The sequence below is a fragment of the Podarcis pityusensis genome, assembly GCF_964106645.2.
Source record: "Podarcis pityusensis genome assembly, chromosome: 1".
In the NCBI taxonomy this organism is placed as follows: domain Eukaryota; kingdom Metazoa; phylum Chordata; class Lepidosauria; order Squamata; family Lacertidae; genus Podarcis; species Podarcis pityusensis.
The window spans coordinates 3,275,416-3,301,793 of NC_138028.1; the positions used below are offsets into that span (position 1 = coordinate 3,275,416).

Consider the following 26,378-nt stretch of genomic DNA (forward strand, 5'->3'; position numbering starts at 1 on the left):
TTAGCAGGGGCGGGACGCGGGTGGCGCTGTGGGTTAAACCACAGAGCCTAGGACTTGCCAATCAGAAGGTCGGCGGTTCGAATCCCTGTGACGGGGTGAGCTCCCGTTGTTCGGTCCCTGCTCCTGCCAACCTAGCAGTTCGAAAGCATCTCAAAGTGCAAGTAGATCAATAGGTACCGCTCTGGCAGGAAGGTAAACGGTGTTTCCGTGCGCTGCTCTGGTTCGCCAGAAGCGGCTTAGTCATGCTGCCACACGACCCGGAAGCTGTACGCCGGCTCCCTCGGCCAGTAAAGAGAGATGAGCGCCACAACCCCAGAGTCGGTCACGACTGGACCTAATGGTCAGGGGTCCCTTTACCTTTAGCAGGGGCACCCAAACCCTTCACCTGAGCTGCTTTGCTCAAAGGAAGGAGGAGGCAGGCAGCTTTGGAAGGGGGTGGGAGGGAGGGCCAGTGGGGCAGGGGGGCCCTCCAAAGCACAGCCCCCATTCACACACACACACGGACGGACGGCCTCTGTTTGGAGGCTACTTTTAGGAGAGGGAGGGAAAAAGGGACTCCCTCCACGCTGGCACCAGCAGCCAGCAAACCTCAGCCTGGCTCAGTTTGTGTTGCACGTGGCCCTGCAGAAATCTCCTCGGGGAAGGAGAAAGTCAGACCAGCAAGCCAGCCACAAGAGCCCAGGCTGAAGACGTCTGCTGGATCACAATGAATCAAATCTCTCAAGCAGCCCCGAAACTGCCGCCCAAGGATCCTCACCTCCTCTCTTTGGCTGAGAGATGCCTCCGGCCCTGAGACTTGCTGTCGCTCTGCAAGGGAGAGAGAAAAGGGAATTAAGACTCCGTCTGTTTCCTCTGGGGCAGCAGGCAAGCGTTACGATCAGCGGCTGGTATCAGGCAGGAGCTTACCAAGCTCGAGACGTCCTCCTTTGGAGCAGGTTTCAGCTGGGATCTGGAAGGAAACGAATAAGTCCTTTGTTAACAGTAGCTGCCAATCTGGTGTGAGATGTTGGGAAGTGGATGTTGATTATGGGAGAGAAAGTTCTTCCTGATGTTTACTCAGACTCCCCCTTCTTGTCATTTGAACTGACTGGTTCAAGTCCTACCCTCTGGAATAGCAGAAAACAATCTTGCTCCATCTCCTTCAGATATCTGAGGATGGCTTTCAGATCTCCTCTTATCTGGGCTAAACATCGGGCCAAAGCCACTTCCGAGCTGGAGAGGAGGTAGGGTTGCGGGCTTCATGCCCTGCCCCCGCGAGAGCAGGGAATCCTTGGGTGCGTCATCTCCCTTGCCAGCCAATCGGCTGGCCTGGGAGGCGTGGCCCGCGCTATTTAGGGCCGGTGCGCCTGAGGATTTCCCTCTTTCTCCACTCCAGCGCACCAGCTGCTCCGGTTTCCCACCCTCCCACCCTTTAGGTTTGGCTCTTTGACATTGCTATGGACTTCGGTTGGTCGCCGTCAAGGGGCCTGGTAGGAATTTTTTCCACTTGGCAAATTGGCACCAGCCAGTTGCTTTTCCCCCTACCTCGTAGCAAATAGTCACAACTTCCTCGACATTGGCGGTTAGGCATTGGTAAGGGTATTGTTATGCAGATGAGGGGGGGGAGGAAGCGCCATCACCTTCCCCCATACCAAAGGGTAGTCCGATAAAGGATTCTGGGGGGCGTTGCCCTGTCCGAAGCCTACGGAGGTGTGGGCCAAGGAATGACCCCGAGCGGTGACCCCAGGGGAGCTCCTAGTTGATGTACATCAGCAGGACTCCCCCTACTGGCGGTTAACCCTTGCCAGTCTTCTAGCAATCAGGCTGAAGCTGGTTAGTCAATAGGACCAATGCCTAAGCCAATACCGCTCAATTCCTGTAATCAATAAAGTTGTGGCCTAATTTTGCCCATTAACCTAAAATACTGGCGTCCTGTGTCTTTATTTCCGTGGGGGAGGCGGGAACTCGCCACGTAACTCAACCCTTCATTGTAAGGCCTGGTTTCTGGACCCTTCATTCTCCTGGCCGCCCTCCTCGGCGCACCTTCCAGCTTGACAACACCCTCCTTAAACTGGCTCCAAGAAACCAGTTCCCAGATTTCACTACGCCAATCGCAGCTCACACCCAGCCCAGCTCACAATCCAAACGTTGCTTCGTCCTCCTGAAAGCAACACACACAAAGCCAAGGTGTGGCTCAGCCTGTCTCGGTTACCTTTGGGACTGCAGGTGCGAGAGGTCAATGGTCGTGTCGGGAAAACGTATCTCTTCCGAGGCCTGAGTTCCTTTGCCCTCCTCCTCCTCTGAGTCTGCATACTCCTCGTCGGACGATCCTTCTGGAGCCAGGGCATGCCCTGCCCCATCCCCATCCCCCTCCTGGTGGGGGGTCTCGGCCGGGTCTTCCTCATCCCCAGCCTTCTCCTGAGGTTCCTCCTTTTCGCCATCGCTGCTGCTGCTGTCGTCTCCTTCCGGTGCGTCTTGGAAAAGAAAGTGCAGCTGCATTCTCCAGGGCTTAGAGTCTAACAGCCATCTGCAAGCAGATGTCCTCCAGATACTTTGGACCACAATTCCCACCGTCCCTGACCTTTGGCCATTCCAACTGGGGCCGGTGGGAACTGTATTCCAACCTGGATAGGACAGGACTGGGAAATCTCCTGCTGCCTGAAAAGATTCTGCCCCTTCTTCCTATAGTGCTCCCTGGACCCAAAAACTCTCCCCACCAGAAAGCTTGCATGGGGCCTTCTCTCCCTCTCTAAGGATTCACCAACCTGGTGCCCTGCAGGTATTTTGGATTGCTTCCATGTTGGCTAGGGGGATGGGAGTCTTCCTCCAAAACAACTCGAGGGCACTAGGTTGGTGAAGGCTGCCCTCTCCTCTCTAAATCTTTTAACCAGGCCTTTGGTTGATCCGATTTACAACCTGTGCCCTTTTAAAATATGTTTTTTTGGGGGGGGGGCTATTGGGTTGTTGTTTTTATTTTTATTAGGCATTTTGTGGTTTTATATTCTGATTTTTTGTGATGTATGGAAGCGAAGCGAGAGCTGGACCATAAAGAAGGCTGATCGCCGAAGAATTGATGCTTTTGAATTATGGTGCTGGAGGAGATTCTTGAGAGTCCCATGGACTGCAAGAAGATCAAACATGTCCATTCTGAAGGAAATCAGCCCTGAGTGCTCACTGGAAGGACAGATCGTGAAGCTGAGGCTCCAATACTTTGGCCACCTCATGAGAAGAGAAGACTCCCTGGAAAAGACCCTGATGTTGGGAAAGATGGAGGGCACAAGGAGAAGGGGACGACAGAGGACGAGATGGTTGGATAGTGTTCTAGAAGCTACCAGCATGAGTTTGACCAAACTGCGGGAGGCAGTGGAAGACAGGAGGGCCTGGCGTGCTCTGGTCCATGGGGTCACGAAGAGTCAGACATGACTAAACAACTAAACAACCACATCCTGATTTTATTCTGTGAACCATCCTGAGACCCCCGGGTATAGAGCGGTCTATAAATTCTAATAATACTAATAATAATAATGAACCTCAAAATGAATATTTTCCATGAAGTTCACTGTGTCAACGGACTTTGTCCCATATCTCAGGGCCACCCCAAGCTCTCCCTGGCAGTGTGTGGAGCCCCCGATCACCCCCTTAAACCCACCCCTTTGCCCTCCTACCTAAGGGCTCCATCTCTTCCGCCGCCAGTTCACTGGTGCTGCTGGTCACTGTCTCCATGTCCTCGTCTTGCACCTTGACCTTCCGCTCCCCTTTGTGTCGCCACACGCAGGATTCGTCCACCTGGGAGAGAGAAGGCCGTGTGACCATGGGACGCAGGAAGCCCTCCTAGGCACCCATCAAAGCTGAAGCAGGCGGGCTGCACAGGCAGAAGCCACTCACACAAAAAGGGGCCCCAAATGGCCCAACTAATCCAGCAACCTGCTCTCACCGTGGCCAACCAGGTGTCAGGGATGGTGCTGAGGAAGGCTGCACTGAGGAGGAATGGTGGGAGACTCCCCCTCCCGCTGATCCGGATTAGGATCCTGAATCTTCCCAGGAGCAGGAGGACAGTATAGATTTGGAATAGTGGTTTGCAGAGGGACACGCTGCATTTTCCCGTGTATAAGACGAGGGGTTTTTTATTTTTTTAAATGTGAAAATGTGAAAAATTGGGGATCGTCTTATACACGGGTAGTGCAGGGGGCAGGGGCTTAACAACTCTGGGCAATCTCTCCCTATTTTCTTAATTTGGAGTCCCAAAAAACAGGGGGCGTGTTATACACGGAAAAATACGGTAGTTCAGAAGACAAAAGCTGGGACATACTGGAGGGGAAACATCTAGGAGAAGATACACTGGGGGAGAGAGGGTTAACAGATTCACCGTCTCCGGAAAGCATTCCTCCGCTCTCCCCAAGGTCAAGGAGAGCTGAGAAAGTGGCAGAACAGAAAGCACACAAAGCACAGAGGGGACAGGCTCAGATTACAAGGTGTAGAAGTGACGAGGAGATGGGTTCTTTGTTCTCCCGCTGCAATTATTAAAGTTTATAACTGGTAAGAAGACTCCTTTTCCTTTGTCCTGCTTATCACTTTGGATCAAATCTATGCTTCCAGGTGCCATAAGAAAGCTGCAGAGATAGCGCTGGATAGTGCACACCCCGGAAATGATCTCTTTCAGCTTCTGCCTTCTGGAAGAAGGCATAGGGTTATAAGGACCAGGACTAGCCGCCTGAGAAACCGTTTCTATCCAAATGCGATTTTGGTTTTAAACGCAGTGTAAGGTAGTCTCTGAGGGAGTATATTGTATTTAATTATGGGGTATCAGAGTTTTTAGGGGGTTAACCAGGCTTGGATAGCTGGGATAGCAGGCTGGTTGGTTTTTGAATGTCTGATGTAGATTTTTTCAATTATCGTATCGATTATCATATCGTATCGTATCTACTGCCACAGGGGGAGGAAGCTGGTTCCCTGAAGCCTGACATTGGGTGCCCCGAAGGGAGGACCACAAACAGGGCAAGAGGAAAACAGCATCTCTCCTTGCCACCTGGAATCCCCAGCATCTGGCATTTAAAGGCACTTACTGCCTCCGAGAGTGGGAGGAGAACAAAGCAGTTGTTTAATTAGCCAAACGGCGAATAGCCAAAATCGATGCCCTTTTAAACTGTGTGTGGGACCGGAGTATTGTTTTGTTTGTTACTGTGTTGTGTATTTTTGTGTTTTTATAATGTAAACCACCATGTGATCCTCAGGGGAAGGACAGTATAGAAATTTAATTAATAAATATAAATAGATACAATCCCCCCCAAAAAATCTGGGCCAATCAGGATTGGGGGAGGGCTGAATGTGCACAGGGCTCCTTTCCCATCACTGCAGTTGATACAGAAGAATCAACACAGGATTGGTTTCTTTTAAGAAGGATCTCCAAATAATTGGAGACCAGAAATTGAAGGCACTGTACCTTAAATAAGAAGCTGAACCCCATCATCAGATAGGAAGGAGGGAGGAAATTCTTTTTCCCTGTATAGGAGGAAACAAAAGAAGGAAACCTATTCAGGGTTTTGTGAACATTCCACTGTTCCGTCCTGCAAGAGGGGAGGAATTCTGCAAAGTTCAGCCGTTTGGGGATCTTGATGTGAAGATGCCCAAAGGGAACAGCCAAAACTCTTCCCCTTCCACCCCCAGCTGGACCTGGGCCTGCCCAGCCAGGTATGGATTCCAGGAACCCTCTCTGTGTCTCACCTGGTGGGTCTTACCTCTGACCATGAAGCTTCCAGTTGTCAGGTATTCTCCAGTGGGGGCTGTTTTAGACACCTGCGTGGAATTTATCCAGAGATGTTAATCACACACTGATTTTTGACATCAGGCAGTCTCCTTGGCTGTACCCTTTTCGGCGCCTGCTAAAAACATTTTAGCCTATCCAAAAATGTAGAACCTTGATGTATGTATTTTGACTCTGAATTGATTTTAGAATGCATTTCAATTAACTGATTGTGATTTTATGTAAACTGTGTTATTTTTATTGTTGTCAGCCGCTCTGAGCCCGGCTTCGGCTGGGGAGGGCAGGATATAAATAAAATATTATTATTAATATTATGTTTTAATCTGTTTTTAGTTTATTGCTGGTTTTACCTTTTGGATGTCTTAAAGAAGGAGTTGTTTCTTACTGATAATTTTATTGTTTTACTCTCTTTGTTAACTGCTTTGAGGGTTTTTACAACCAACCAGTGCATAATTTCTTATAAAATAAATAAATTACCATTATAAGTACCAGAAAGAGGCCGTTGAGAAGCATAGAGAAGTTCCAAAACAGCCTTCCACAATCTTAGTGCCTCCCAGCACAGCCGCGGTGACTCATCACCAATATCACAGAATTATAAAACAGTAGAGTTGGAAGGGACCACCAAGGGTCCTCTGCAACCTCTCCTTAAAAACCTCCAAAGAAGGAGAGTCTTCCACCTTCCAAGGGAGTCTTTTCCACTCTTGAGCACTTCTTATGGTCAGAAAATTCTTCCTAACATTGAATGGGAGTCTCCTTTCTTATAAATTGAATCCATTTCTACCCCCTTTCTCCCTGTTATCTGTTATCAATTTCATTGGCTATGCTTCATCAAGTTTGGAAAAATATTCTTTTTAAAATGCAAAGTTAAGCCAAGCCACACCCCTCTCAGTTTTTCTGTGAACCACCCTGAGACCTCCAGGTATAGGGCTGTATAAGTAGGTAAAGGTCAAGGACCCCTGGACAGTTAAGTCCAGTCAAAGGCAACTATGGCGTTGCAGCACTCATCTTGCTTTCAGGCCGAGGGAGCTGGTGTTAGTCCATAAACAGCTTTCCGGGTCATGTGGCCAGCAGGACTAAACTCTTCTAGTGCAATGGGACACCGTGACAGAAACCAGAGCACACGGAAACGCCGTTTACCTTCCTGCCAGAGCGGTACCTATTTATCTACTTGCACTGGCATGCTTCCGAACTGCTAGGTTGGCAGGAGCTGGGACCGAGCAACGGAAGCTCACCCCGTCATAGGGATCTGAACTGCCAACCTTCTGATCAGCCAGCCCAAGAGGCTCAGTGGTTTAGACCACAGCGCCACCCGTGTCCCTAGGGCTGTATATAAACTCAATGCATCATCATCATCATCATCATCATCATCATCATAGCAACAACAGCAGCCACTCCAGGCCTCATTACCTGATGATGATACACCCACCAGGCGCTAGTGATGACCCGGGCATCCCAGGCAGCGCTGTAGCACAGGGCCATTGTGCCGGCCTCGGTGAGCGTCCGTGGAGGGATGGGCTCCCCTGGAACAGAAGCAGCGCCAGAAGCAGGTTAGTATCAGGGAACCCCAACACCAAAGAAAACAGAGCTCTCCAAGTTTAGCATTGCTAAAAATAAACTTTGTAGTCTTCTCAATGCAGTTTGGGCACATTATTTAAGAGACTTGCTCCATAGCACAGCAGAGGCAAAATCACGCGACTTCAGCCAACATACCTCTGCTTGCTCAACAAAAAGCAGGATGACTTTTTATTTTTAACAATTTGTATACTGCCTCATCACCACCAAAGTCCTCTGAGCGGTTCACAGCATTTTCAAAAATCAATAAAATTTAAGGTAGGAAAAAAAGCCCTAAAACCAATCACCATAATAATGACAGACAGAATTTTGCCCTCTCAAAATTCACTTTCCTGAAAGCATTTACCTGTTGGATTCTTTATGACACAACTGGTCGCTCCGTGGAGGTCGGCGTGCACGTAGATGTCGCCTTACACAGAGGAAGGGAGACAGAGAGAGGCCAGTGGTGAATATTTGTGCAACTTTAGTCTAAACCTCTTTTTAAAGCTCACCAAATTGGTGGCCATCACTACATGTTGTAGGAGCAAACTGCACAGGACTCCTTCACACAGAGCGCGGCTGAACTTTATTTTGGTAAAGGGTAAAGGGCCATTAGGTCCAGTCGTGGCCGACTCTGGGGTTGCGGCGCTCATCTCGCTTTATTGGCCAAGGGAGCCGGCGAACAGCTTCTGGGTCATGTGGCCAGCATGACTAAGCTGCTTCTGGCGAACCAGAGCAGTGCATGGAAACGCCGTTTACCTTCCCACTGGAGTGGTACCTATTTATCTACTTGCACCTGACATGCTTTCGAACTGCTAGGTTGGCAGGAGCAGGGACTGAGCAATGGGAGCTCACCCCATCGCGGGGATTTGAACCACCGACATTCTGATCAGCAAGTCCTAGGCTCTGTGGTTTAACCCACATCGCCACCCGCGTCCCTGAACTTTATTTAGCCTGTCCCAAATCTGGACTGCACCCCAAGTGAGGAGCGAGGCAGACTCACCTGGCCGCAGGTATCTCTTGACGATCATTTCATTTTGCTGCTGGTCTCTTCCAGCTATAACAAGGTAATTTTCAGAGCTAATGAACCACAGGAATTTCTCAAACCTGCCAGATTACATCAAGCCATCAAGACAGAGCAAGGCATTGGAATAACCAAAAAGAAAAGACAGCTCGTGATGTTTTCAGGGAACAGCCCCACATCTTAGGAACATTTAAGCCCGTCCCTTGCCAACCCCACTCAACTGAAAGAGGAATGGCAAGTTCCTCCCAACCCAAAGCTTAAAACATCTGGATCTTAAGCATTAAGTACTTAACTCACATCACACAGACAAGAACGTGCAAAAGATGTTCAGATAATTCACTTGCTTATATCCATGCACAGACACTCACCAGAACACCTTCCTCGCCTTCTGAATAGTGGAAACTGTTTGAACTTCTTTCAGTGTTTGCTTAGTCTTCTTTTCCGCTGATTTGAAGGCCTGTTTAGGCAAACAAATAAACAAAGCAAGCAAGGAAAGAGTTAAGGATGTGAGAAAAGTCCTGCTAGATCAAGCCAATGGCCCACCTAGTCCAGCATCTGGTTCTCACGGTGACTGAACAGTTGCCCGTGGGAAAACAACAAGTAGGATTTGGGCACAAGAGCAGTTCTCCCCTCCTGTGATTTCCAGCAACTAGAATTTGGAATTTAAAGAGATCTCCCAAGTTACAATGAAGTAGTGTAAGCAATGCAAATGGCAGATGCTCAAAACGATCAGTATTCTGTTCCTGGACCTGCCTATGTGCTGCCTATACCTGCGGTCGGCTTACGACATGTTTGCCTTTGACCATCTTGCTCTTAACTGCTGCCAGATGAGAAGCAGACACTCTGGATTCACCAACAGCAGGCTTGGAGGGTTTGCCCCCAGACGCCACAAGGCTATTCTCTTGAATTCGGCTCACTTGCTACTAAACCATTATATCAGGGGCGGAGGAAGAGACCCTTTTGCAGGCAGGAAGAGACCTTTTTCAGCTCAAGGGCCAGATCCATACCCCTTCATTGGCCATTTTCAGACTTACCTCCAATCTTAGCACCATGGGATGAGAGTGCAAAAATGTGCACTGCCAGCTTTTACTACGAAAGAGCAAACAGAGGCTTATCTCTGATCTTAGCACTTAGCCCTAAGATGAAAGAGAAGAGATCCCTTGTCTTCAATCTTAGTACTTAGCACTTAGATAAGAGATAACAGATCTCTGTGCAGGACATAATCTGACTTCAGGTGACTGACAAGTGCGCTTGGTTTGCATAAGATTCGGAGGTCAAATTCACAGGCCTGGCAGGCTTGGCTGCGCCCATGGGATGGAGGTTTCAAGTACAGTGGTACCTTGGTTTACGAACTTAATCCGTTCCGGAAGTCTGTTCTTAAACCAAAGCATTCTTCAACCAAGGTGTGCTTTCCCATAGCAGCAGGGGACTCAATTTACAAATGGAACTCACTCAACAGGAAGTGAAACATGTTCTGCTTCCAAGGCAAAATTCACAAACCAAAACACCTACTTCCGGGTTTGCAGCGTTCTTCATCCAAGTTGCTCATAAACTAAGCTGTTCTTAAACCAAGGCACCACTGTACTGGAGCTTATTTTCGGTCGATGTATATGAACCGTGAAAATTGTGAAAAGCTCCAAGCAGACTGGAAAGAGTTGCTTATGGCTGCTGCCATAAAGTGTCTTGAAGGAAGAAAGGCAAAGAAATCATCAACGCACCTTCTCTGCAGCTTCCACCGTTTTCTGGGTTTTTCTGGCTGCGTGCCTCTTGTGATCGTAATACCTGGGAGAGAAGCAGCCGTGTCAATGTCTCCATCCCATTCCCTTCTTCCGTTAGGATTACGGCCCGTTTGCCTTTCCATGCAGGATGCCTTGTACGCCCACATAAATAGCGCAGAATCACATGATTTGGAAGATGCGAATTGTCAATTTGTTCGGAAGGAGTGCTAATCATAGCGCTTCGTCCACACTTAATGACTCCCTGGAATAAGTCAGTGGTGGGGGTGGGAATGGAAAGCTGGCCTAATGCTCTGCAGAGAGATCTGAAGTAATGGATCTCAGAAAGATCTTGTTGCCTTGGGCAGGACCAAAAGAAATGCAATTAAGGAGGCGAGAGGAACCCCTTGATTCACTGGCACTAAACTGGTCCTATATCCCAGGGCCGCTTTCAGGGGGCAACCCCAGCCAAACACTTGAGCCCCTTACTTTTTGGCATTGGCATAAGCAGACAAGCTGAGATCCAAGTCCACCAGCAGGGGCTTGTTCTTCTGGGGCTTGGGAAGCGGTTTGGCTTTCTTCTTCTGCTTCCTCCCGCTCTCCGGCTCTTCCGCCACCTCCCCTTCAGCTTCCTCCTCCTCTTCTGAGAGCATGTAAGGGTTCCTAGCCAAGCAGAAAAGACAGGCATTGCAAAAGTCCGGGGCCAAAAATGTCTATCCTTTTATTATTATTATTTTAAAGTATGTGCACTGCTAGCTGCAGGAAGACCAACTGAAAAGTTCTGACCAGGATTTCCCATTCATTCTGTTGATTGTGCACATGATCTGTGGCCTAATAATACAGTAAAATTCTGCATTGTTTTCTGTGCCTAGAAAGCTGAATTCAGCAGAGTTATTACACACGTCATGTGTGTTTTCCGTTGTCTGTTCTGTGTGGTTTATTCTGCTTCTGTCAGTCATAGGGAGGGGAAAGGAAGTCATCCCACGCTGGCAGGGGTGGGCAAGAGCTGAGGTATAACTACTTAGTGCAGGGGTAGCCCATCTGACACCCTCTATATGCTCCTGGGCACATGTATAAAAAGGTAAAGGACCCCTGAATTGTTAAGTCCAGTCAAAGGTGACTCTGGGGTTGTGGAACTCATCTCGCTTTCAGGCCAAGGGAGCCGGCGTTTGTCCACAGACAGCTTTCCGGGTCATGTGGCCAGCAGAACTAGACCGCTTCTGGCGCAACGGAACACCGTGATGGAAACCAGAGCGCACAGAAACACCGTTTACCTTCCCGCCAAAGTGGTACCTATTTATCTACTTGCACTGGCATGCTTTTGAACTGCTAGGTTGGCAGGAGCAGGGACCGAGCAACAGGAGCTCACCCTGTTGTGGGGATTCGAGCCGCCGACCTTCCGACTGGCAAGCCCAAGAGGCTCAGTGGTTTAGACCACAGTGCCACCCACGTCCCTATTGGGCTCATGTATAAGCATGTATAGGCTCCTGGGAGGCTGGAGGGACATTGCTGGGAAAACTCTTGGGTTGGGACAACTGGCTAAAATGTTTTTCCATGTTTTAAACAGTTCTAATTTCGGCTCCTCTGTTTTGTTTTTGTCGGGTTGAGGTTGGTTAAATGTTAGTTGGGTTTGGCGGTTATTTTAATTTGGGTATAAACCAGGGGTCTGTAACCTTTAAGACAAAAAGAGCCACTTGGACCCGTTTCTGAAGAAAAAAAAACTGGGAGCCGCAAAACTCGTCATTATAAAAATAACTTTTTTGTCACTTTTTTTTTTATTTCTTTGTTTGACCCCTCAGAATTACTCCTCCTCATAGAAATAAACATTAAATTAACAAGTTACCTTTTTGTGTGTGTGTGTTCTTCACTCCCCTTCAAAACAGTGACCAGCGTACATGCCCCCTTTCAATGCAGTGACCAGCGTACATGCCCCTTACAATGTAGCGGGCGGGCGGGCAGGAAGGTGACGTCGGGACGGTGCGTGACTAACGCACGCGCCGCTCCCATGCGACGTCACAGCCAGTACAGCGCCCGTCACAGTGGGGAGTGTCGGGGCGCACGATGCGCCTCCTCCCCTCGCTAGTATCCGCCCCGAGAGCCGCATGTGGCTCTTTTACACCTTTGCCGCGGCTCCGGAGCCGCGGGTTGCAGACCCCTGGTATAAACATAAAGTGTTCATTATTGTCATTATTGTTACTATTGTTATTATTGATTTCTACTGATTTATTGGTTTGTTTGCTGCCTATATAGGATATTCTGTTTTTTAATGTTTGATGTTTTGCTGTGTTTCTATATATGCTGTAAGCCGCCCAGCCAGGTGGGTGGGATATAAATATAACACAACAACATACCAATTTACAAAAACAGCTCCTTGTTGGAAAAGCCTCAGCACTGCTGATTTCAGCGGTACCCAAGTAGCACTCCCAATATTCTCCAGATTACAGGCCTCAAGCCAACCTAGGCTGGGGCTGGGGCTTATTCATCCAATTAAATTGCAGATAAGAACCCAATGCTGTCTTTGCTGGAACAAGGACCCCACTCCCATTGCTCCAGCACTTGGTCCTCGGAGGGTTAGTTTGTCTCCAGGCAGTGAGGTCCCATTTTCAGCTATTCTCAGTCCCACTCCCCCAATTCTGCCTAACCCTGAACCTCCTAACAAATGAGTTTCAATACACACCCACCCCAACCACCCCTTTCCAGCGCGTTTCTCCCACCTGCCCGGCGCTTACTTCAGGAGCATCGTGATGTGGTTGGTCTGCAGCTTCAGCTCTTTGATGGCGCTTGCCACGGGGTCCCCCTGGGCCTGGGCTTCTTTGACAATAGCGCCAATCTCTGTCCAGTCAATCTGGTTGGCTAAGGCGCTCCGGACCACCTGGATGGCTCGGTCAACTATCTCCAGGTTCATTTCCACAAGCTCCCCTTTCACCTTGTCAATTTCCTTTGGGAAAGTGAAGGAGACCAAAAAAGCAGCAGCTGAGATTCTCTGGAGTATGACAAATGGACTGAAGCCAACAGTTTATGGAGTCATCATGGTGGTACGATAACAACCCTTTACCTGAGCTTGATGGAGAGCTTCGAGCCGGTGCTCATGGTCCTTCCGAACATTTTCCAGCTTCTTTAGTGCTTGTTTCTCCTTTCAGGACAAAATGAAGGAGGAAAGAAAGACTGGTGGTGATTTGATGCTCATGCCAACTCAAGCATTGTGAGCTGAAGGCAAAGCAGGAGGGGAGGGAAGGCTGCAAGTAGGTAGCTAGAAGGAGCCACTCTGGTCTACTGGGGAAAGGAGTAGACCTGGCAGGTCTGGAGGCAGCTGGCAGGCAGTTCATCTCCTGAATCACCCCAAGTTGACAAGATGCAGGAGCCAAGGCTGTGCCTTACTCTGTATTAGCAAAAGCAGGGAAGCTATCTCACAGAGAGCTCCATGTGTGTTTGACAGCAGCAAAACTTTCCCCTCTAATGCTGAAGCTATTAGGGTTCTCAGCAGGGGCAAAAGTAAAATTCTCCCCATCTGAACGACAATCCACAGCTGGCAACTGGCTCCTTAAGGAAGCCACAAGGTGTTGTTTCAAATGCTAATTCTTTAACAGGATCAGTACCTGCTGCAATGCCTTCAGGTCTATCTTCTGTCCTTCCAGCTTGGAATAAAATTCATCCACTGCCTTCCAAAAGAGATTAAAACTTTTTAATATATATATGTGTGTGTCAGGAAGTTGCTTTTCATTTCTCATAAAAAATGAAAGTTCAGAACAAAACCAATTACATCCAAAAAGGCCCTTGAGTTAGATTTCCTTCAATCTCAAACTCCGAAGTTTGAGTTCAGAATTCACTTGAGCAAAGCAACTTTCTGTGTCGCAGCTTCCACATTCTGGTGACGTCCAAAAGTACAGATGCCACCACCCGCTGCTTCAAAAATCTGTAACTCAAAATCCTAAACTTGGCTCTTAAACCGCTATGCTACATTCAGATCCATCTTGCTGCAACCACAAACAGTTGGCAGGATTCTAACTCAGTGGCCACTGGGGCTTCCCAGTACCGCCTGATGACACAATTAAAAAATTACACTCCACTTATAAAATACAATACATATCAAACACAGGACCGTACCTTGTTGAAAGAGTCAAACTCCACGTACGGACATCTTGCGTGTTGCGAAAACAAGAAAGGGTGAAATTCCTCATATCTGCAAGACACACATTGGATAATGTAGCAGCAGCAGCAAACCAAAAGCAGCTAATGCTATTCTAGGCTGCATCAAAAATGAGCAGAGGGCCATTCTAAGGTTGTAGCTGACTTATTTAGTGGAGCATGGAATTGCCATTGTATAGCTCCTTTTTGGGCCAATCATAAGAAGATTGACGAAACAGAGATTGAAATCTGCGTATCTCATTGTCGGAGTTCCGTTGGGACAGCACCAGCACAAGTACACACAGAGAGAGTTGTTCTCACGGACGTATTTCAGGAATATTTCGACTACAGTGGTGCCTCGCAAGACGAAATTAATCCGTTCTGCGAGTGTCTTCGTCTAGCGGTTTTTTCGTCTTGCGAAGCAACCCTATTAGAGGCTTAACGGAATAGCGCTATTAGCGGTTTAGCGGCTATTAAAGGCTTATCGGCTTAGCGGATTAGCTGCTAAAAGGCTATTAAAGGCTTAGCGGCTTAGATAAAGGGGGGGAAAAGCGAAAAAAAAATCTCAAGACTCGCAAGACATTTTCGTCTTGCGAAGCAAGCCCATAGGGAAATTCGTCCTGCGAAGCAACTCAAAAACGGAATACCCTTTCGTCTAGCGGGTTTTCCGTCTTTCGAGGCATTCGTCTTGCGGGGCACCACTGTATTTGGCTTTGAGATGTTGAGTTGCGTGTGCCATTATTATTTTGGCATTGTATACATCAATTAAGATTTCATGAATTAGAAACTGTTGAAATGTCATACATTTTGTCAACAATTTTTTGTAAACATAGTTGTTCTCTGAGATTCCTGCATTGCAGGGGTTGGACTAGATGACCCTTAAGGTTCCTTTCCAACTCTGCAATTCTATGACCAGCAGGAAAATGAGGGACCAAAAAGGAGTCTCCCTTCAAAATACATACGTGAGGATTTCTTCTGGAGGCTTGCTGGGTTCCAGACTTGGCTTTTTCTCCCTCTTCTGAATGATATAACCCTGCCAAAAAAAGAGAAGTAGAGAAACCCTGAGCAGAATTTCTTTTCGGTTTTCTTTTTCTTGGAATTATTGTGATTATTATGGTTTTTATTTTTAGCTAGCCATCAATAACAGCGAGTAAGACCAGAGCCTACAAGACTGCCTGGGGTGAGGGGACAGGAAAGACTAGAAGCTTGGGTCACAAAAAGTGGAAGGTAAGCACTAGGCCAGAACACATTGGGAGAAAAAAGTAAGGATCACAACAAGACGACCACAAAATCCAAATTTGTACACCTTCTCCAGAATACATCATTTGATATGAGAAGGGTGAAACCACAGCTATTTTTGCATGAGGTTCTCTGGGCTCCCCTCCTCCTTGGTCCAATAAGTCTGCCTTTTGCATCACGGTCCCAGACTTCCTCCACTTCTGGGCTAGGGAGCTTGAGAATATTTACTAAACCCACCCCTCCCTGGAAGATCTACAATGGCAATGTTTGAACACTGCTCCTCTGGAACCCGTGGGGTGTGCAAAAACCAGAGCACTTCAACCATGAGCTACCTTGCCGTTAAAGTTGTCTGTGATTGCCATATATTCTTCTGCTTTCTGTAGCGCAGCAAGTACCTTTTCGACATCTAAAAAGAGAAAAAATGGAATCCAAGATTTTTGATTCTGTGGCTTCCTGCCGTGCTACAGCATATTCTCTGCATACTGGAGGCAGCCTTGGGCCAAATCAGATAATCTGTCCACCTAATCCCAGGATGGGAACCTGGAGCCTCCAAACACTACTAGACTGCAACTCCCATAATCTCTGACCACTGATGATGCTGACTGGTGGCTGGTGTTGATGCACTCCAGGAAAAGTTAGAGGGGAACAGGTACCTCATCCCTGATCTAAGCTCAATGTTGTCAGCAAACTCTCCAGGGTTTCAGACAGGATAACAGTGGTACCTCTGGTTACGAACAGGATCCGTTCTGGAGGCCCGGCCGTATCCCAAAAATTTCGTAACCAGAGGACTGCTTCTGCACACGCACGCAGCGCCGCAGAGTTCTTCTGCAGACGCGCGAGTGGCAAACCCACTTCTGGGTTTGCTGAGGTAGTAACCCGAAGATTCTGTAACCTGGAGGTTATGCGACACGAGGTACCACTGTATTTTTTCAGCCTTGCCTAGAGATGCTGGGGATATGATCAAGCCCAGAGCTACAGACTGCCCCAAGGCTGGTTTAGGAGAATAAGAATTAAGCATTTCCAAAGCATCAGCTGTGTTAGCCCCGTACAGTGACACCTTAAAGCAGTGGTTCTCAAAGATTGGCGTGGCAGGAGAGGATAGCAAGTGTGGTGGAAGATTCAAAGACAATCAAGGAAACATTTAAACATTTCGGTGTAGTATAGTATAAAAACATTCTTTATAAATGAGGTTATCTGGCAAAAGCTCACACCTCTCATGGAGTTTGTACACATATTTAAGGTACATACATAAGATGCTCATTTCTAATTATAGTCTGAGAATGATTCATGTTCTTATGTAAGCTGCATTGTTTTATACTTTCTGGGTGTCCCATTATTGTATTATAAAGCAATTGTGTTCTGTGTTATAAATCAGTTGCTAGTTGTTGTTTCTTTTTGTTTCCCCATGTATTTCTTAGCAATAAAAAAATTGCTAAGAGCAAATTGTTATTCTGAAAGTGTGGCCCAGGAAAAAAAAAGTTTGAAAACCAGTGCATTATAGGCTAACTAATTTATTATGGTTTAAGCTTTCAAGAACTCATGCACACAATATTAGCTGGCAGGTATGCAAAGAAAGAAAGTGTAGGTTGGGAGGTGAATGAGGTGCAAAAATGACAGACCGTAATGATCAGAGCTGAAATATATACCCTATACAAACACCTTTAACCTTTTGAGTAGCATATTGGTGATAACTGCTGAGATGATCGACTTAACACCACTCGTATGTCAGGGAACCACTCACAAGAAACAGGGAATTAACCAGGCCTAATAGATGAAATTAAAATGATACACCACACTGCATAACACAAAGATCTTGAAATACCAGGCATTATGCAACTCTGTCATGTGACATGCAAATGGGCGTGCGGTGAATTTCGCGATGAAATGTCTGGCCACTTGCCTTTCCCTTCTATCTGTTCTGCTTTGGCGTTACTGGAAATTCCCGCTTCCATAAGGCAGTGCTCGATAAGTGTGGCTCCATAAGCTATAAAAAGTGGAGGAAGGGAGAGAACCATTTAACAATTAGCCAGAGACATGGATTTAAAAGAACCCCCCCCCCAAGGAATTTGTTTCAAACAAGGCAGAATATGGGACATTTTATACACAGGGGATAAAGAGGCCTCCATCTTCAAAAACAATTTGTTTAAATAAATAAAAAAAATGTCCAGTGGCACTTTAGAGGTCAACTAAGTTTGTCCTGGTTGGTCTCTAAGGTGCTACTGGACAATTTTTATATTTTTTTATTTCGACTGTCTCAGACCAACACAGCTACCTACCTGAATCAGCAATTTGTTTAGTCTGTCCCTTCCCAGCCCCAAACAAATGTATGTCATTTTAAGTATCGCGGCAAAGACCTTGCACATCTCAAAAACATTACAGCTCTCAAAAGCAATTGGCTATTACTGGAAGAAATATACCTGTTATTTGAGGTTCCAACAGGTTCTCTTAGATATATTTGTAATCCTGCTTTCTTCCCTAGGGCTCAAAGTTGCTTACAAACTTTGAAAAACAAAACATAGCTTATTGCTGATTTCAATCTTAACATAAATGGTACTTACGAAGGTGAGGATTTAGGACTCTCTTTAGCTGGTCCCCTTTCGGTGCACTGGCTATTATTTCTGTCAACCTGTTAAGTGGGAGATGGGGAGGAAGGTCACCCCCCCAAAGGATTACTTTGCTATAGAATGATATTGAAGAGGAAAGCACATTGTGAACATAAGAAGGGTCTGCCAGATCAGGCCAGGAGCCCATCTAGTCCAGCCTCCTTGTCTCACAATGACCAGCCAGATGACCATGGGAAACCTGCAAACAAGATCTGAGCGCAAGAGCCTTCTCCCCTTCTCTGGTTTCCAGCAACTCGCATTGAGAAGCAATACAGTGGTACCTCGTGTTACAGACAGGATCCGTTCTGGAGGCCTATCTGTAACGTGAAACGCCCACAACTTGAAGCGCTGCGTCTGCGCAGGTGTGCGGTGCAATTTGGCGCTTCTGTGCATGCGGTGAAACCCAGAAGTAGCCCGTTCCGGTACTTCCAGGTTGCCGCGGGACATAACGTGAAAAGACGCAATGGACGCAATGGACGTAACGTGAAAAGACGCAATCGACAGTGGAATTTGCTGCCAAGGAGTGTGGTGGAGTCTCCTTCTTTGGAGGTCTTTAAGCAGAGGCTTGACAACCATATGTCAGGAGAGCTCTGATGGTGTTTCCTGCTTGGCAGGGGGTTGGACTTGATGGCCCTTGTGGTCTCTTCCAACTCTATAATTCTATGATTCTATGATTCTATGAAGGTATGACTGTATTGCTTCTAACTGCGAAGACAGAGCATAGCCATGGTGGCCAGTAGCCACTGACAGCCCTCTCCACCTCCATGAATTTGTCTAATCCCATATCCCCAAAGATAAAATTAACATATTTCTATACGCAACAACAGCAGCGAGAACGTTGGTGGCCAGTTACTGGAAAGGAAATAACATCCCAATAAAAAGGGAATGGCTAAGTAAACGATGTGAGTATCTGGAGTTAGCAAAATTGACGGACATAATAAGGCATAAATCTAAAACGATGCTACAGAAACAATGGGAATGCTTAAATGAATATTTACACAAACAGGGATCAAACACGAAAGTTTGGTTGTGCTTAGACTAACCTTGTGCAGAATACACAGAATACAAAGATTAGATGGACTATGAAAGAAATTAAGGAAAGGAAGTGACTGAAGAACAGATGTAAAGGTGAAATAGATAACCAAGAGACGTGTGGTGAATGCAGTGGAAGTCTTTTATAATATTTTAACTAGGATTTAAATATTGTACTGTTTGAAGTATGAATTTGGAATTATTGATTATGGAAAGTATTTTTTCTCTTCATTCTTTTCCTTCTTTCTATCTTTTATCTTTCATCTTCTTTTCTAGTCTGCATTCTGGAAAACTGTGTAGATAAATGTTTTTTGTATGGTTATGTATTGTTACTACCGTATTTTTCGCCCTATAGGACGCACTTTTCCCCCTCCAAAAATAAAGGGGAAATGTGTGTGCGTCCTATGGGGCGAATACAGGCTTCGTGCCGGGCTCCGGAGGGTCGCGCAGAGCTGCCTGCCCTCCCGGGGTCCGCACAGATCTGTGCAACCCTCCGGAGCCCGGCGCCAAGCCGCGCCAGCCTCCGGAGGGTTACGCAGAGCTGCCTGCGCTCTCGGGCTCCGCGCAGCTCTGCGCAACCCTCCGGAGCCTGGCGCCAAGCTCCGGAGGGTTGCGCAGAGCTGCCTGCATTCCGAAGCCTCGGGCGCGCTGAAGAGCTGTCTGCAAGCCTGGGGAGACCGGCGTGGCTCCCTAGGCTTGCGGATAGCAGGCTGTTCTGGAGGCTGGGGTCGGGGGAAGCTTGGTGCGTCCTATAGGGCGGTGCGTCCTATGGGGCGAAAAATATGGTATTTCTTTTTTTTTTTTTTTCATTTTTCTGTAACATCTAATAAAATTTAATAAAAATGATAAATTAAAAAAAAAGTCTAATCCCAGGCTGGTGCCATCCCTGCCCCCTGTGGCAGGGAGTTCCACAGTTTGACTTTGTGCTGTGTGAAAAAGTCCTTTCTTTTTTCTGTCCTGAATCTTCCAACACTCAGCTTCAATGGAGGCCCACCGGTTCCAGCATTATGAGAGGAGAAAAGCATTTCTCGATCTACTTTTTCTGTGCCATGCAAATTTTTAAAAAACTCCTATCATGTTGCCTCTTACTTACTTTTTCTCTAAACTACAAAGTCCCAAACGACACAACCTTTCTTCACAGGGGAGTCATTCCATTCCCCTTGATCATTTTAGGTGTCAAACCCAAACCAGAGCACTTTACAGCCCAGCAAGCGGGTCTCTGAAAAGCAGCTCTACTCAGTTCTTGGAGAGGGATGGGGCAGGTGCAGATATTGCTTTCTCCCCCAAACTAAATGCTGCACAAAGAACAGAGGTACCTTTCCAAACTGGGCAACGGCGCTGCTGCTTTGGCGTTGTCGACCGGGTAGTGTTCCCGAACTGCAAACTTTACATCATCTGCTTCATCTGTGCGAAACCTCAGGATGTTCAGTATCAGGTATTCATGGTCAGTAAGAACAATGTTGCCCTGCAAAAGAGTTTCCAAGCAAAATGCAGGTTTCAACCTATAAAGTCTTAATGGAGCCTCTCCCTGTGTCAGCATTATTATGATTATTATTATTAATTACTTCCCTAAAATCCCTGGGCAGGTTGTAGCATTAAAACGCTGTATTTAAAACAGCTGAAATCAAATTACGATCACAAAAATAAAGGACACACCTCAAGTGTCAGGCTGTTTTACGGATTTGTAAGCAGCTTCAAGACACTTTATTGTGGAAAGTAATAAAATAGTCATAAGACAAGGCTGCAATTTTAGTTCCTATGCTGTGGACTTAGATGTTCAACATTCACCATCCATGCTACCTAGGGAAATTTGGATGTCTTTAATTACTATTTATTTGTTGCTTGTCTGCTTTGCATGTGGTATGACGCAATACCCTGCTACTGCCCTTTTGGGTTGTTAGTAATGGCAGTAAAGGAAATTCGAAACAAAAACGAAGAACCTTCCTACCAAGTAACAAAGCAGCGGCACGAGGGGGAGAGACCACCCTTTTCGCCTCCAAGACCCGCAGCTCTTTCACCCTCCACTTACCCTGTCGTACAACTCTATAATCAGATGATAGGCGGCTTCGTCGCTCCCAAACTGGAAATCGACTATCCTGTCGATGCCAAGCTGCGTCACACTCACAAGCCTTCTGGTCTTCAGATGCTTGCGACACTGTCAGCGGGGAGAGCACAAACAGGTCTCACAAAGGGACAATGAGGCAGAGTCGTTTGCTCCCCCCCCCCCCCGCAAAAAGCCAGGGTAGCTGAGGACTCCCACACCCCATAAATAAAAATGTAGATATCATAGTCTCTCATAAACTTTTGGATCATTTGATATAGTTGAACAATGGCCTGATAAAAGCAGGAGAATCAAGGTGTTGGGGAGAGTCTACAGTGGTAGTCATGTTACGGATGAGATCCGTTCCGGAGGCCCATCCATAACGTGAAAAACCCGCAACTCAAAGTGCTGCGTCTGCGCAGGTGTGCGGTGCGATTTAGCGCTTCTGTGCATGCACAAGAGGCAAAACCCGGAAGTAACCCATTCCAGTACTTCCGGGTTGCCACGGGACACAAGACGAAAACACGCAACCTGAAATGGAAGGTAAAGGGATTCCTGACCATTAGGTCCAGTCGTGACCGACTCTGGGGTTGCGGCACTCATCTCACTTTATTGGCCGAGGGAGCTGGCATACAGCTTCCGGGTCATGTGGCCAGCATGACTAAGCTGCTTCTGGAGAACCAGAGCAGCGCACGGAAACACCGTTTACCTTCTCGCCAGAGCAGTACCTATTTATCTACTTGCACTTTGACGTGCTTTTGAACTGCTAGGTTGGCAGGAGCAGGGACCGAGCAACGGGAGCTCACCCCATCGCGGGGATTCGAACCGCCAACCTTCTGATCGGCAAGCCCTAGGCTCTGTGGTTTAACCAACAGCGCCACCCGCGTCCCAACATGAAGTATAACTGTATTAAAAAAAAGAAAAACCTATGGGGAAGGTCTGGCGGAAGCAAAGGGTGGAGAAGATGTGATTTTGGCTACCCGAAGACCTCCCCATCACTTGTTTGGCTGCTGAGTCTTCAGCATATATTGCTAGCCTGCCTGCTTCCAGAACTCACTCCGCCACATGAACACACATATCTATGTAAAACACTCCAAAGCCTTAGAGCATGGAGTGGAATTATTCACCTACTCCTGCCAAGAGAAGGACAGGTGAGAGCTCTCCACTCAACAAGAGAAAACCAAGGCACAAGCCTTGCTCTTATTTGGGCCTGTAGTCTCATACTGCAAGGTTCATACGTGAAAATGCAAAATGCTTGTATGGCTAGCCTCAAAGATGAAACGACAACGTTAGCGGCTTGGCATGTTTTCTCTCTCCACCCCAGAAATCTGCAGCATGCAGAGAAAGATGCATTTACCTTCATTGCAAATCCAGATGGCATCATGTTCTTGGGCCACTCAAACTCTGTTGTGTGAATTCTTATGCCAGATTCCAGGAGAAGCGTAGCCTTGAGGTCTGGCCTAATGACAACAGAAGGCATCAGGGAGCATATAGGCACAGATCTGGCGTAGATGTGGGCGCAACACATGCTCTTCCTCCTCTGGGAAGTGCAAGCTTGCATTTTTAATTTTTTCAAAATCAAACACTGAATTTGCATGCTGGCATCCACTCGCTCGTAATAAATTTATGCAGTTGGTAATCATAAAGAACCCTAGAACTGAGGTTTCCCACGAGTAATCACTTGAAGGATCTTTTTAACAATCAAGCAGTATATAAGTTTTATGAACTAAACAATGTTTAGAAACTCAGGGAAAGTAGTGTGTGAAGATGCTTGGAAAAGCAAGGACAGGTGAACCTTCTCCCTACGTTTAACAACAGCACCAGGAAAATACATAATATGGGCATGCTATGCAGGGGAGGAAGGGGAGAGAGAGAGATTGTAATCATTCACAGAAAGCAGAGGGGACAACATACACCTGTATCTTTGAAGAAAAGTCCCATTAATTTTAATGCATCTTGATTTCATGTACTACATTCAAAAGACTACATTCATAGGAAACAGGTCCGTGTTCCAACTTCCTTTTCATACATAGTGTTCTAGTTTTGGTTGGCTATTTTATCTCACTGAAGATTGAGATACATGTAAGACACACATACAGATTCAAAAGTTAGAAATACTCTGAAGAGAGCTGGGATGACTAACCTGTGAGTCTCCAGATGTTACTGGACTAGAGCTCCCTGACCACTGGCCATGCTGGCTGGGACTGATGGGAGCTGGAATCCAGCAAAATCTGGAGAGCCAAAGGCTTCCTGAATTAAAGAAAACAAGGAAGTTTCAGCTCTTACTTCTGAAGGCGAATAAGGTATGTCTTATTGTCCACATCGTAAACATTGTTTACTCTCATTCCCAACAAGCTAAAAAAAAGAGAGAGGAAAAAAGACATATATATTTATATTTTTACCAGTGTAAGGAAATTTATAGAAGACTGTTCTTGTTGCAAATACTGACTCAATAACAAAGAGCAACTGTTAATCTTATTGTGGTTAAGGCTGGAGGAGGCAGTGAAAGAACTGCTTCTTAAATCAAAAGGACAACGAATTAATTATAACACAAACATCTTTCTGGGCTAAGTCCAATCTGGAGTAGTCTTCTATGCTGATTATCTTGGAACAGGACTACAGTAGTACCTCTGGATGTGAATGGGATCCGTTCCGGAGCCCCATTCGCATCCAGAGTAGAACGTAACACGCGACTGCATGACTGAACATGTGCGGGTCGTGTTTTGCCGCTTCCGCACATGCGCGTGACGTCATTTTGAGTGTCTCCGCATGCACGAGTGGCAAAACCTGGAAGTAACGGGTTCCGTTCATTCCGGGTCGTCGCGTAGAGTAACCTGAAAATGCTCAGCCTGAAGCATATTTAACCCGAGGTATGACTGTAGTGAGATAGAATCAATGTGACACGTATTCATGGGTCTAAAAATCAGACAAATACAGTCATACCTTGGGTTAAATGTGCTTCAGGTTAAGCGTTTTCAGGTTACGCTCCACGGCGACCCGGAAGTAACGGAGCGCGTTACTTCCGGGTTTCGCCACTCGCGCACGTGCAGACGCTCAAAATGATGTCAGGCGCATGCGCAGAAATGGCGAATCGCGACCCGTGCACGCGCAGACGTGGGTTGCGTTCGCTTCAGGATGCAAACAGGGCTCTGGAACGGATCCCGTTCGCATCCAGAGGTACCACTGTAAAATATGTGGCTGGTCCTACACAGGGCCAGCCCAAGATATGTTGGCACCTGAGGCAGACCCCAAAATAGCACACACCCTCTCCCCACCAGGGAAGCTCTACATCAGAAACAAGGAGAGAAAGAAAGAAGACTGGGATCTGTAGCCCAGATGAATCCCACCCACTTTCCTTTTCCTTTTCTTTTTTTGCTAAGTGCATAAAGCCCAGTGCATGCAAGTTAAATGTGTGTAAATTGTTAGTTGCCCGTATAGTAGTGCTCCCATGCCAACGGCCTTCAATCGGCAGGTGAAAGAATGTAGCTCAGGATCAGGAGAGGACCCTTAAGATGTTGCTGGACTCTGACTCCCAGCACTCCTGACCACTGGCTATACAGGCTGCTGTGAGTTGGCAGACTCAGGGTTTCCCAAACTTGAGCTTCCAGCTGCTTTTGGACTACAACTCCCATCATCCCTAGCTAGCAGGACCAGTGGTCAGGGATGATGGGAATTGGGAGTCCAAAAACAGCTGGAAGCTCAAGTTTGGGAAACCCTGAGTCTGCCAACTCACAGCAGCCCTGTTTAGGGAAGCTTTTAATGTTTGATGCATTACTGTACAGTGGTGCCTCGCAAGACGAAAAGAATCCGTTCTGTGAGTCTCTTCGTCTAGCGGTTTTTTCGTCTTGCGAAGCAAGCCCATTGACGGATTAGCGGATTAGCGCTATCAGCGCTATTAGCGGCTTTTAGCGGCTTATCAGCTTATCGGATAAGCAGATAAGCGGCTTAGCGGCTTAGAAAAAGGGGGGGGAAGGAAAAAAAAAACTGCAGGAACTCGCAAGACATTTTCGTCTTGCGAAGCAAGCCCATAGGAGATTCGTTTTGCGAAGCACCTCCAAAACGGAAAACGCTTTCGTCTAGCGAGTTTTCCGTCTTGCGAGGCATTCGTCTTGCGGGGCACCACTGTATTTTAATATTTTGTTGGAAGCTGCCCAGAGTGGCTGGGGAAGCCCAACCAGATGGGCGGGGTATAAATAAATTATTATTATTATTATTATTATTATTATTAGGAAACACTGCTAGGAGTCTAACACAGGCATAGGCAAACTCAGCCCCCCAGCTGTTTTAGGACTACAACAACTCCCATGATCCCTAGCTAGCAGGACCAGTGGTCAGGGATGATGGGAACTGGAGTCCAAAAAACAGCTGGAGACCCAAGTTTGGGAAACACTGCTAGGAGTCTAACACAGGCATAGGCAAACTCAGTCCCCCCAGCTGTTTTAGGACTACAACTCCCATGATTCCTAGCTAACGGGACCAGTGGTCACGGATGATGGGTACTGTAGTCCCAAAACATCTGGAGGGCCGAGTTTGCCTATGCCTGGTCTAACAATTCGGAGAAACATCAAGTACAAACCAGCCTTCCTCCCTCCTCTGGTGCCTTACACAGGTTTCGGACTACAACTCCCATCGACCCCCAGCCAGCTCCCACGTGATTTGGACTACAACTCCCACCAGGCCCTGCTAACTCATGGGAACTGTAGTCCAAAGCTCCTGGGAGGCACCTGATTGGGGGAGGGCGAGGAGTGGGCGGGGCGAGGTAAAGGGGCGGTGCTGCGGGCGGAGCCAATGCCCCGGTGGGCGGGGCCTCCGTCGTCGCGGGGGCGGGGCCGCCGCCCGCCTGTCTCGAGGCTCCCTCCTACCTCTGGCGCAGCTCGGCTATCACCGCCCGGATATCGACCGTGCTGAAGCGGGACTTCATGGCCGGGCCTCTCCTCTCCGCGGCGGACTCTGCCCGGCCTTCCCTCGCCGCCGCGCTCCGGGACGCTTTTCCTCCTGTCAGGCGCCGAATCGCCCGCGCGCATGCGCGTTGCGCCACGTGACCTACGGCGAGCCCACTAGGCCAAAACTGTTCCAGCGCAGCGTTAGGGAAGGAGAAGAGCTCCCTGCCGCCTTCTGCCGGACAGCGTGGAAATGGCAACGCTTGGCGGTGCAGGAGTTTAATGGTGATGGAAAGGCATTTTTCGTATGCTCAGAGGTCCCCATTTCTTCACCTTGTTCATGCATTGCATTTCTACCCCACCTTTCCTCCCTGAAGCGGAGGGTGGTGTTCCTAGGTCTCCTGCGAGGCATCCAGAGGGTGCCCTTA

General features: G+C 47.5%; 1 protein-coding gene across 2 annotated transcripts in view; it reads right to left on the reverse strand.

Moving 5' to 3' along the window:
• Positions 1-26,099, reverse strand: part of NEMF (nuclear export mediator factor) — a 38,400-nt gene extending 12,301 nt beyond the window's left edge. For both annotated transcript variants that reach the window (XM_081015751.1, XM_081015750.1), the window contains exons 1-25: positions 25,933-26,099; positions 23,357-23,425; positions 22,428-22,530; positions 21,059-21,184; positions 20,346-20,494; positions 17,953-18,020; positions 17,295-17,378; positions 15,727-15,800; positions 15,118-15,188; positions 14,135-14,210; positions 13,627-13,689; positions 13,086-13,163; positions 12,760-12,968; positions 10,520-10,693; positions 10,034-10,097; positions 8,684-8,772; positions 8,295-8,398; positions 7,659-7,721; positions 7,148-7,260; positions 5,715-5,772; positions 5,420-5,478; positions 3,645-3,765; positions 2,192-2,453; positions 907-949; positions 758-807 (exon numbers count right to left, since the gene is read on the reverse strand). In XM_081015751.1, the coding sequence (XP_080871877.1) occupies positions 758-807; positions 907-949; positions 2,192-2,453; positions 3,645-3,765; positions 5,420-5,478; positions 5,715-5,772; positions 7,148-7,260; positions 7,659-7,721; positions 8,295-8,398; positions 8,684-8,772; positions 10,034-10,097; positions 10,520-10,693; positions 12,760-12,968; positions 13,086-13,163; positions 13,627-13,689; positions 14,135-14,210; positions 15,118-15,188; positions 15,727-15,800; positions 17,295-17,378; positions 17,953-18,020; positions 20,346-20,494; positions 21,059-21,184; positions 22,428-22,530; positions 23,357-23,425; positions 25,933-25,991 (2,429 nt within the window). In that variant the 5' untranslated portion in view covers positions 25,992-26,099. The remainder of the gene's footprint in view (positions 1-757; positions 808-906; positions 950-2,191; positions 2,454-3,644; positions 3,766-5,419; positions 5,479-5,714; positions 5,773-7,147; positions 7,261-7,658; positions 7,722-8,294; positions 8,399-8,683; positions 8,773-10,033; positions 10,098-10,519; positions 10,694-12,759; positions 12,969-13,085; positions 13,164-13,626; positions 13,690-14,134; positions 14,211-15,117; positions 15,189-15,726; positions 15,801-17,294; positions 17,379-17,952; positions 18,021-20,345; positions 20,495-21,058; positions 21,185-22,427; positions 22,531-23,356; positions 23,426-25,932) is intronic.
• Positions 26,100-26,378: the final 279 nt, after the last annotated feature.